This window comes from Lissotriton helveticus, chromosome 5_1 (genome assembly GCF_964261635.1).
Source record: "Lissotriton helveticus chromosome 5_1, aLisHel1.1, whole genome shotgun sequence".
Classification (NCBI taxonomy): Eukaryota; Metazoa; Chordata; class Amphibia; order Caudata; family Salamandridae; genus Lissotriton; species Lissotriton helveticus.
Genome location: NC_136065.1, coordinates 206,608,593 through 206,620,614, shown reverse-complemented (window position 1 = coordinate 206,620,614; position 12,022 = coordinate 206,608,593). Strand labels below are relative to the sequence as shown.

The 12,022-nt window shown below is 49.0% G+C and overlaps 1 protein-coding gene across 1 annotated transcript in view; it reads left to right on the top strand.

The window, feature by feature from the left end:
- The window catches only part of LOC144752426 (uncharacterized), a 1,170,660-nt gene extending 1,160,609 nt beyond the window's left edge, over positions 1 to 10,051 (top strand). The window contains exons 61-62 of the mRNA XM_078640356.1: positions 9,422 to 9,475; positions 9,944 to 10,051. Of these exons, the coding sequence (XP_078496482.1) occupies positions 9,422 to 9,475; positions 9,944 to 10,051 (162 nt within the window). The remainder of the gene's footprint in view (positions 1 to 9,421; positions 9,476 to 9,943) is intronic.
- Positions 10,052 to 12,022: the final 1,971 nt, after the last annotated feature.

The following is a 12,022-nucleotide window of genomic DNA, read 5'->3' as shown; positions in this document are numbered from 1 at the left end:
TTCATCCATCCAGAAATTGATGAAAAAAATAACACCTATGAAAATAACACTTTGAAAGTGTGACACACTGGCTACCGTCAGCCAATAAGATCAGACCTTCCCTAGTAATGTAACGTTTCAGAGCATCCAGGTCTTCAACCTTGGAAAGAGCAGATAGTCCCTAGTGATGATTGTAAAAAGTCACTGGAGCTCCACCACGAAGGTGATGCTTGCTGGCTCTCATCTTTTCTAGCTTTCATTAGGCCTTCAGGGCTTCTTTATTCCTTTCGGCATCCTCCATGCAGGTCCTTCAGGCAGCTAGGTCTTGTACAGGGCTTCCAGCAGAAAGGGAAACTCCTCTCCTTGCAGGGCAGTTCAGCTCATCCTCTCCCACAGCTCGAAGGGGCTCCAGGAATCTAGGCTTATCTGCAGACTTACAGTAAGACCTCAAACTAGCAGACTTTCTAGTCCTGGGAATGTGTCTGCTCAGAGCTAATTCACGGAATGAATGTCCTTGAACTGTAGAGGAGGTGTCAAGAACACTATTAACGTGGCAACTTTGGCCACAAGATAGGAAAACCCAAGTGAATAAGTGTCTGCATCCTGTCTGCACTCTTCACTATTTTCTTCATATCGAGAAGTGCATTTTCTTTCCTTTAGGTCAAATATTATAGTATTGTGGAGCAGCTCACCCAAAGTTAGACTGGGTAGAACCCCCAAACATAGCCACTCTTGGTAGCAAAAGCCATTAATGGAGTGAGGGGAGAGGATGGGCTTCAATGAGTCAGAGGCAGGTTATTTAAAGCCTCCTTCCATCCAATAGGTAAGACACATTTTAGGAAGGATTTTTTGACCCACAGTCTTCTACACTCATAAACATAGCATCCCATATAGACATTACACACGTTCACACACCCCACATATGAAAATAGACAAGGGGCCTCAGTTGTGGGATTGAGGTGTCTGGGTCAGAAACTTCATAGGGGCCCCTGCTAGGCACGGTGTTCTTAGTATAAAGAAATATGTATTTGGAGAAAGAAGAAAACATAGCATTTACAGTGTGTCACCATTTTCTGATAAGTCTTGCTAGCTGGCACATCATTAATAAACTATGCCGGAATATCAGATGTTACAACACAGGACATTACCTTGCTTGCCTTTAACCCACAGTTATTACAATGAGTTGACCTTTGCGTCACATTGTAATACCACACAGGGCTTTACAAAACATGCCTTTAACCCGCAATAGTTATTTTTTCAGAGGTGACCTCCCCCCAAACACCCCCTTATCTCCTTTTTTTTTGGGAGGAGGCCAATCTCCCAAAACACAATTTTTGTAAATCCACTAATCTCCACTTTACCTCTGCCCTCTCCTGAAACCTAAGAACTCTCTACCGCATTCAATTCTACCTCTTGAACACTAAAACAAATTATTATCCCCTTTACCTCTACTTGCCCCTCAAATCCTAAGAACCCCTTAACCCCCCTTTACATCTACCCGCCACTGAACTCTAAAAACAATTCTTACTTCCTTTATTTCTATTCACCCCTTTATCATTCAAAATCATTATCTCCCTTTACCACTACCCATTCCTGACCCCTAAAAAACGTTTAATCTCCTTTACCGCTACCCACCCCTGAACCCTAAAAAACCTTACACCCTTTACCTCTCCCTGCCGCATACCCTAATAATCCCTTTTCCTCTCTTTACCTCAACCCACCCCATAACCCTTAAAATCCCTTACCTACCTTTATCCCAACCCATTCCTGACCCCTAAAAAAACCTTACCTCCGTGTACCTCTACCCATCTCTGAACCCTAAACCCTAAACCATTACCTCTCTTTACCTCTAATACCTTATCTCTTCCCTCCATTACAGTTACTCTATAAATTAATTTTTTGAAATTGTATTTATGCCATTTACAAAAAATATACATACTAACCTGTGTGGTAAAGTACTGTGGGGTAAAGTGCCAGAAAGGGGACAGTGTGGTACTTACCTGTAGGGTAAAGACTGCATAGCATCTGCTGGCTTGTTTTTGAAATGTGTTTCAAATGGATAGATCTTCTCACAGATTCATCACCTTATGAATTATCCTTCCAAGGTCTAGACTCGTTTGAAAAGCTTTTCCCAAACAGCGGCTATCCAGCACCACCAGGTGATGCCATGCAGCTCTAGCCCTGACCTCACTTCCGGATATGGTGGTACTGGAATTTCAAGCCTTATTGCTGATGCACAACATTCTCCTTTTGGGTGCACATGACAACTGCATGTGGTGTCTTTGATCAGAGCACAATACTGCAGTCTGCAATTTGTGTGCCTCCTTGCATCTGAAGGCTATTAGGGAGCAGGATCCATTATTGGTTTTGGCAAAGACCCACAGGGAAACATCTAAGGAATCTTTGTCACCCATGGGTAAAGTCCTGTAAGCAAAAGATCTCCCCAAAAACACAAATCATGCCTTAGGAAAGAGAACTTGTTTTCGTCTGCGAGAAGAGGTCCCCCTCCAGGGGCCATTCAGAGTCTATATATTATTCCCAAATGCCAAACTCTTCCTCTTTCTCATAGCAGATCCCATCACTGAAATAAAGGAGGCCAGAGTTCTGGAGTTCTGGATGGCTCCTGTACAGCACTGTAAGGGCCACCCATCACAAAGGAGCTTTGAGTGGTGGTGAGTGCAGCAGCTCCAACCTTGATGCCTTGCCTACACTGGCATCACCCTGGTGGCGACAAGTAGTTGCAGTTTGCCAAAGTACTGAGAATACAAAAAAGCAAAGGGTAGAATGCCCTGGTTACTTACCTGTAATCTTTATCACTCCACGTCGTGGTCTTCCTGGATGCAGTCCTTACGCATGATACTTCTCCTTTCTGGCAGACCCAACTCCCTAGCTGAAACCCAAAAAGTTCCCACAAGATTGCCCCTGTTACCCATGAGCCACCGCAAAAGGGAGGAACAAGTGAAGCACTTCCTGTAACATACCATACCACGCCAAAAGACACAAGAAAACAGGAAATAGTCAACCGCCATGCCCTTGTGGGAGGGTGTGACTCCGGACTACATCCAGGAAGACCAGGACATGAATCAATCAAGATTACAGGTAAATAACCGGGTTCTTCTGATGGATACATCTGCCTGTGGATTCCTCACCTTATGAATATTCCCTGCGCCAGCATTCCGCAGACATTTTTCCTAGCTCTTCACGCCAACAAGGTCATCACAACGCCATGGCTCCGCACGCGGCTCTGCATGACGTCGCCGGAGCCATAATAGGACCACGTCGGCGTGATGACGTCAGTTCCCTTTTTTCTGCACTGTCGAAGCTAACGGTTTTTTCTGGGACTCTCCATACTTCGACTGGATACTTTGTAATTTCGTTTGTATCTCTTTCTCTTTTGACATGTCTGCCCCAAGGTAGTCAGGTTTTAAGCCCTGAAGGGAGTGCGGTAGACATATGTCAATTACTGACCTGCATGAAGATTGTCTTTGGTGTTTATCTTCAGACCACGACGTCGAAGGATGTTCTTCGTGCAGGAAAATAAATCCTAAGGCGATGAAGGAGCGAGAAGCCAAGCTTTATATGGCCAAGGCAAGAAAAGAAAAAGGGGTCAGAAAAGGTAAAAGTCCAAGTCTTCGTCGTCTCATGACTCCAAGGGGAAGCATAAGAAGAAGAGGAGACATGCTTCTCGACGCCGATCCTTGAAGGCTGTGGTGTCGAGGTCTCCTTCTCCTGCTCGACGATGAGAAAAGGAGATGGTTTCTCCTTCAGTGTCTCATCAGGTGACTTCGGCTCAATCTCCCTCATATAAAGGGACTCCAGAGCAGGCAATGATGCAGAGATTCTCACCGACTCCAGAGAGTGTGTCGAATCCAGCTGACACAGACGTTCCACCTGTGGCTCCAACGGCTCTGACCCCAGGGGTACCTTATTCAGATCTCGAACCGGCCTCATACCCTCAGTTTCCGACGCCGGGTTCGGATCCCTCTGATTTTTTAAATGCGAAGTATGGTGTGTTCACCAGGGCTTCGTACCCCTCTGGAGCACCTTCGGGTCCCATGGGTCCTAGGCATATAATTTGGGTGTGCCTCACCAGTATCCTCAGGCCCCCTTTATGCCGTTCATGCCAGCGACGCCATCCTGGCCCTTTCCAGCTCCGAGGATGTCGACGCCGTATGGTCAGTCCCCGGCTCCATCCCGTGAAGCTTCTCGGATTCGATCGGCGCCGGCTATGGTAGTGGATCCACCTTTGACGCAGCTCCTGGAGCTGTCGACGCCGCGTGTGGCGTCGACGACGACGCAACTAAAGATGTGCTCGAGGAGAGAGGCGCAGAAAATATTGAAAGAGGAGCAGTACCAGGCTGAAGAGAGGGAGGAAGGAGAGGTGTATGACACAGAAGATGTGTTTGAGGACCTGTGTGAGGCAAATGGACTTGACACTTCTCCAGAGTGGGACTTTGCTTCTCTACAGGATTCTCCCTCGAAGGATGTTGCTCCTCATCATACGGTTATTAGGAAGGCTGCGTAATTTTGGGATTTGCAGCTCCCTGTGGCGGAATATAAACCTAATCTTCTCACGGGAGTGCTTCATTTTCCGTCTTCGGTGGTTGAACCACTTTTGCCATTTAAGATGGACTGACTGAGCCAATCCTCGATGTGTGGCACAACCCTCTTTCGGCTCCTACGGATTCAAGGTCAGTCTCAAGAAGGTATAAACCTGCTCCTGGAGATCCGGTTTTCCTTTCTTCTCACCCCTCTCCTGAGAGTCTGGTGGTGCAGGCTTCTTGTTCGCAGCAATATACAGGGGCATTTTCGCAGGCTCCAGCAGACAGGGATTCCAAGGAGTTGGAGCAGTCTGCGAAGAAGGTCTTTTCATCAGCCAGTATGGCACTGAAGTCTACCAACGCCACTTGTCTCTTGTGCAGGTAATTCATGGGTGGAACTGACGGCATTACGCCGAGGTGGTCTTATGGCTCCGGTGATGTCATGCGCAGCCGCGAGCGGAGCCATGACACTGTGACGACTTAGTCAGCGCGGAGAGCTAGGAAAAAGTTTTGCGGAATGCTGGTGCAGGGGATATTCATAAGGTGAGGAATCCACAGGCAGATACTGTATGCACCAGAAAAGGTGTTAACAAAGGTAAGTAACTTGTTCGTCTTTCCCTTCCTATTTTTTTTAAGGATTGACTGGGTCTTACAACAAAATGTTCCTTTCTATTCAAGGTAGGTACAAAATGAGATTTATTGAATTGTTTTGTTTCCTTCTTTTACATCCTTTTAAAGAGGAGGAATGCTTTCACTGTATTAACCTCCAATGAACCTTAAGTCATTGCATTGAGAGAATTCACCCAGTCAGGATTAATGGCAACCTTTTTGCAGTTAGATTGATTTCAATGGTTCTTAACTGTGGATAGCTATGGCAAAATAAAGAATTCCTAAATGGTTGTCCCTCAGAGTTGGTTGGTAAACCTGTACTTGAAGATTTCATTTCTAAATGCATTCCACTAGAGGCACATCTGCTACATTTGTCTTCATGAGGGCTTTTCCAATTCAGACAATCTGCAACCTTGGTACCTTTCTGTAAGAAAGTGGCTCTGTATATACTGGACAATAATGAAGTACAGTGTGTACAGAGTCCACAATCCCCAAAGGTATAACAGAGGTTAAAGTCAGAACAGTCCACAGGGATAGCTTGGTCGAGCAGTAAGGCAGTACCAGAGGACAGTGTAAAGCATTTGTTGTACACACTCCGTCAGCAAAAGGTTTCACACACTCAAGAACTGAACTCCAGGCCAATTGTTATTACATCCTCAGATATAGTCGTTTTATTTTTAGAACCAACCGTTATAAAAATAGACTTTTCAAGTTATGAGTACTCTCATGTAAATACTTTGCAGAGGAGCAATAAAGTTTGTGCACACAATAATTACAGGATAGCTAGTAAGCACCACAGTTCTGAAACACACTATAGCATTGAGCTCAATGGGTTTTTCACAGTTAAGTACAGTTGATTACTTTATGGATTACTTTGGTAGTTCCAGGACTAGATCTTAGATTCAGTCCTGGGGTCTAAGCTGAAATCAGATTAGCAAAAACGTTTTAGTTATTGTGATGAATTTTCATGAATATAAAGCTATTTTAAAAGTTGACACTTAGAAACTTTTCAATGTACTTCTGACAATGTTATTCAATGGGAGGAAATTCAGGTTGCAGGTAAAGTACGATCGCGTTACTTTTGTAACCCAGCACTAGTCTCCTAGGGCCAGCACTGGGGGCTTAACTCAAAACAGGTAGGTAATTGCGTTTCAGTATTTCGTACGATTTTTAAAGAATATTTGCAGTTTTCAAAAGTAGACTGAAGAAATTTCATAGAAAAGCAGACAATGGGTTCCTATGGAGAAAATACAGGTTACTAATAAACCCGCTAGGGATTACTTTTGCGGTTCAGTACTGGGCTGAAAGGTACAGCACTGGCTTCTCTCCTGATCACAGTGAGTACTTTCGAATTCAGACTTTGGCTGATTTAATAGGAATATTTTTAGTTTTCAAAACTTCACACAGAAAATTTTCGAGTCAAAATGGGTCAATGTTATCCAATGGCAGGTAAGTGAATTACTGGTTTCCAGGTGAGTACTTGGTGGGTGAAGTTAGGGTTCTGGGCATCGACTCAGGGGTCCCCCAGTGTCAGGTGAGTACAGTTAGTTCAGTCCCAGCGGCACTGGGGCGGCCGAGTGCAGAGGTAGGTAGGCCCAATGTTATCTAATGAGGGAAAGGGGGCCTTCGGTTGGTGGCTGCTGGCTAGCAGGCCACGCGGCTCTGGGAGCTGGGCTCCTGGTCACTTGCTCAGGGCAAGCGGGGAAGTAGGATAGGGCCAAGGGGTCACAGCCAGCGGCACTCGGGCGGCTGGGTGCAGGGTGCTTTTGAGCCGTCGGGTGCTCAATGTTATCCAATGAGGATTTTGAAAAAGGAACAAAGGCTGCAGGCTCGGGGACGGTGACTCTCCAGGGGCGACCAGCACTTCGCGAGGTAAGTTGGGATGATGGAGCACAGGTAGGTACCCCAAAGGGAGGCACAGGGGGCCTCGGGGCGCCATGTGCAGGGGTGTTTTTGAGGGTCGGAAAAGCTTACCCTCGGCTGGTTGCGGTTGGGATGGCCCCTGGTTCTGAGTCTTCAGGCGTCGGCTGGTTCGTCAAGGAGGGTCTTTGGGCTCTGGACTTTGGGTCCCAGTCGCTGGGGGGACGTCCGCGTGGTCTTGGTTTGGGTTGGCCCGGCCAGGGCTCGGCTGGTGCAGAGTGGGCTGGTCCGGAGCTTCCTGGTGAGCACCAGGTGGGTTGTTGCAGCAGAGCCTATGCTGATGGGAGTCCCAATCTTCGAGAGGGTCAAGGCAGGCAGGTGCTCTGGGTGTCCCAAGGTTGCTGTCCGCGGAGGTCGCCGGGATTAGGCAGGAGCAGGTTCCAGGATCAACAGGCCGGTAGGGCTGGGGTCAAGTCAGTTGTTGTTGTCCTGTTGTTAGCAGCTGCGCGGCGGGTCTTCTACTTCTTGATCTTCTTTCTTCTTTTCCTATCTGGATCTGAGAAAGGAAGGTTCAGGGAGCCCCTAAATACTAAATTTAGGGGCGTTACAGGTAGGGCAAGGGCAGGGACCAATGGGTCCCTGTCCTGGGGTGAGGACAGCCCCTAGCCCGCTCCTCTCCTGTGGGAGGGGGGCAGGAACCTAGCTGGGATTGGGCAGGGCTCCCCATCTACAAGATGGCCGGAGCCCGGATTCGTGCTTCACCTCGCCTCCTCCACCTGAGGGGTGGAGTTGGCAAAGGTTGGCACACCCTCCTTCCTGACGTAGTTTTTCCTGCCAGTCTTCCCGCCAGAGTGGGGGTAGAACGGTTGGGGGGCCAGTTGCTGGGTACAGCAAATGGTCTGTAGAAGCTCTCAGAGGCGGTATGCCTTTGAAGCTTCCCCCTGTCCATCCTGGGGGAGGAGACATAGCACCACACCCGGGATGTGCATTGTTGCAGGCCCAGGAGAGCGGGGGCAATCCACCCAGGGGTCCAGCAACATGTCTTCTGTGTGGCAGCCTCTGCAGCCACTCAGCCCAGACGTGGATTGTAGGTTCGCGTTTTGGAGGGCATCTCTAAGATGCCCTCTCGCGCATCTTACATTAAATCCCACACTGGCATCAGTGCTGGTTTACTGTGCTGAGAAGTTTGGTACCAAACTTGTCAGTCTTCAGTGTAGCCATTATGGTGCTGTGGAGTTCGTAATGACGACCTCCCAGCACCATATAGTCTTAAATGGCATCACTGCACTTCCAGTGCCCAGGAATGGCCCTGGGTACTGTAGGGGCACAGGGCTCATGCCCGGGTGCCCTCACCTCTGGCATAGGGCACCCAGCTAGAGGGGTGACTGAAGTATGCCAGGGCAGTGGGTTCTGTGGGCATGGCACACAGGGATGTGTGCCATGTCGACTCTTGCTTTAGTTCTGTATTTAGGCACGCAGCCTGCAAAGGCAGTGGGTGGGTGCCAGGGTACAAGGAACCTGAAGGTGGCACAATAAGTGCTGCAGCCCTCAGGGGTCTTCTCTGGTCACCATGCCCTGGGTACCATTTACTAGGGGCTGACAGGTGGCCAGAGATGCCAATTGGGTATTTTGTTTCAGCATAGCTTTTCTTTTTAGGGAAGGAACACAGGCCCTGGGTACCCGATTGGCAGGGACCCAGGTCACACTCAGTCAAAGCACATCAGCAGTTCAGAAAAAAAGTGGGGGCATACCAAGGCAAGAAAGATGGCACTTTCTCACACTTTCTTTAGCCAATTCATTTTCACAGTTTTTATTGCCTGGTATCTAATGAAAGAGATCAACTTAAATTTGGTAAAGCGTAAAGCTTTGATGTATTCCTTTGTACCATTCTCCTACCTATACTGCCTTGAGATGTGTTCACTTGATGAGTGTGGGAGCCGTTTTCATTAGAAGTAATTACTTACCTTTGAGAATGTTCTTTATGATGGATTCAGGCCCAGATTACTTATAGCCTTCCTTCTTGAGGATAATTTTGATATTCTCACCTCTTATTTTTGTTAGATCAATCCAGTATGCCCATTGCGGGGGCGGGCAGGCTTGGAAAGTATGGACAGACCAACATCACCAGACCTCAAGTTCAAGTATATGCCAATGGTATATCACTTCCTTTGGAGTTACTTAATGCCACTCCATAACTCTGTCAGATGCTTTGTAGCACTAGTGGACATGCATCACTAGAAAACAAATCCCAGACTTATTCTGGCCCATGTAAAGGCGTTCACCCATGGAATGTATGGAATCCACCGAAAAATAACTTTACAGAAGATAAAAACTTGTTCTTCTATCAGTCAAATTTATTCATATTATCCCTTCTTTCATTAGCTTGATATTTTCAGCTGGGGACTGAAGTTTTCCTATGTTTTTCTTTGCAGGGACTACAAGGCTTTGATGGTCCTGAGGGCCCAAAAGGAGAGCGTGGGCTTCCTGTGAGTACTGTTCTGTTGATTTCCTTTCTCCCCTTTATTTCCCTATCACCTCCGCTTCTCTACCCTTATTTTTGTAAAACAACATATTTTCTTTTGGCACTCGGTTTCCGCATGCTTATCTGGCAAACTATTTTTGAATGTCACTCACTGGTCCTAAAGAATGTAATATAACCACACTCACAATATTTCTGGACAATACTGTTTAACACATCAACTGCAGAGAAGACTCGTAAATTGTCATCACTGTGGTTGTGTGTGCTTAATTGTCATGGGCTGACAATCTTAATTTCACTAAAGTCACAGGCTGATCTGGTCCCATACTTTTACTTATTTTTCATATTATGCTTTTCAGTTTGTTCTGTCATATAAGGTGAGCTCATGCTCTGCTGTAGACTCTATAAATCCAAGGAATAGCTTTCTGTAGTACCTAGATTTCTTGATGAGTGAAATTTAATTGTATTCTCTTAGGGACCACCTGGAGCACCTGGTCCTCCCGGACCCTCATTTAACAGGAGTGCAGAAGAACTGCAGGTGAGTATTGCTTGCAAGGGAAACCTTATAAGGCACATACTATAATACTGGAAGCAGACACTAGATCCTGTGCTGCATGCCGTAGAAGGGAAAGTAAGCCTTCCGTTACCATTCTCTTTGCATGTGTCCTAAGAAATTTTAGTGGGATTGTGTCTTGATGTGCTTTAATATTTGTGTCACTTGGGTTTGCAAGCATTCAGTTAGTTGGTTTGCTCTAGTTCTTTTAAAGGGCATAGTTACTTGCTTTTGGTTTTGTTGTAACTACCTATGTGATTCTTTATGTGCATGTTGCTTTAATTTTGTTTTGATGCTGCCATTTCCATGTCGCTTTGCAGTACTTTGGTGTAGGGGACAATATGATAGAGACTACTAGCCGCAGATTCCTTGATGTAAAATTATCCTCAGGTGTGAGACTGGATCCGGATTTCTTTTGCCACAGCATCGCTGCGCACCGGGGGGGACGGCATCACGCGAATCCGCCCAGGCGTTGTCCGCGTACGTGAAGTCACATAAGTCCCACCCCGGCGCGTCTACGTCAGTTTTTTCCTTTTCCGCTTGCAACGCGGATCCGGATTGTCCTCCGGGCCTGTTCAGGCCTTTCCCTTTCGCTTATTGCGTGTGTGTGGGAACAGTGTGCGAATGCCTTCGGGCTTTAAGACGTGTTCGTCTTGTGCGCGCCAGATATCGGCGATAGATCCTGCATGTGGTGTATGGGGGAACACCACGACTCAACTGATTGTGAGGCGTACCAGCAGATGAAACCGAAGTCCCGGCGGGAGCGCCAGATGAAACTTCTCTCAGCTCGCATTTTCAGGTAGGCGTCGTCAACTCGCCGGCCACCGTGGAGGATTTTCGGAACCGCTGCCTCCGTCTTTGACATCGTCCTTCTCCCAGGCCACAAGAGTGTCGTTCACCTGTTGGTAAGTGCCGCAGTTTGTCCCCAAGGGCTTGTTCCCGGCCTGTTGGGGGCGCGGGCTCTCCGCGGGTGATGCGGCCCCGCGTGTCATCCTCCTATCTGCTGTTTCCCGGTGTGGGGGCGATTAGAGCCCAGATGGAGACATATGCAGCGGCCTTGCAGGCCTCGCTGGCTTCTCCTCCTCCTCCTTCCCCTCCCGGGATGTCTGCGGATCCCTTGCAGTGTGGGCGGCCCTCCGTGACGTCGCAGGTGGCTCCGGCCCTGGCCCTGGCACCGACTGGTTCGGAACCAGGTTCGGAGGATGTGGTGCCATTGGGGTGTGGCTCTTCTGGGGTCCCTCCTTCGGACCACGGCACCTCTGCTTCGCCGCAAACTCCCGCAGGAGTCCCTGTGGTGTCGTGGGAGGTTGCCGGGGCTCGGTATGCATCTCCGAGCCCCCTCGGCCCTCTGGACAGGCGGCGGTCTTATCCGAGGCTGAGGTGATGTCGCTTCGGCGCCAGTGGCTGCTGGCCCTGGTGGCATCACAGGGGTCGGCGGAGGGCCCCTCTCATCCAGTCACCGGGTCAAGGCTGGCGGGGGACCCCTCATCCCTCCCCGGGTCCCTCTCGTCCCTCCATGCAGGCGGCTGCCTCGTCGGAGGTCGAGTTGGAGGTTGAGTCGGCCTTGGCGGCCCTCTGGACAGGTGGCGGTCTTGTCCGAGGCTGAGGTGATGTCGCTTCGGCACCAGCGGCTGCTGGCCCTGGTGGCGTCACAGGGGTCGGCGACGGGCCCCTCTCGTCCCTTTCTGGGTCGAGGTTGGCGGCGGGCTTCTTGTCACTCCCCCGGTCCCTCTTGTCTTACCACACAGGCGGATGCCTTGTCGGAGGTCGAGTTGGTGCCGTTTTGGCGCCATCCCTTGGCCACTCCGGCTCCCGGTCAGCTCCGGTCCCCGGCGCTGCATGACGTGGGGGGGACCTGTCCGGCGTCTCCCTTGGCGCCGGATGGTGATGACGTCCTTCCTCAGGCTGCGGACTCTACTGCGCCGGACAGGTGTCGAGTCGCGGACTAGTCTTCGGACGCTCCCTCTTCTCCGGAGGTTGGGTGCCAGCTGGTGTCGTCCT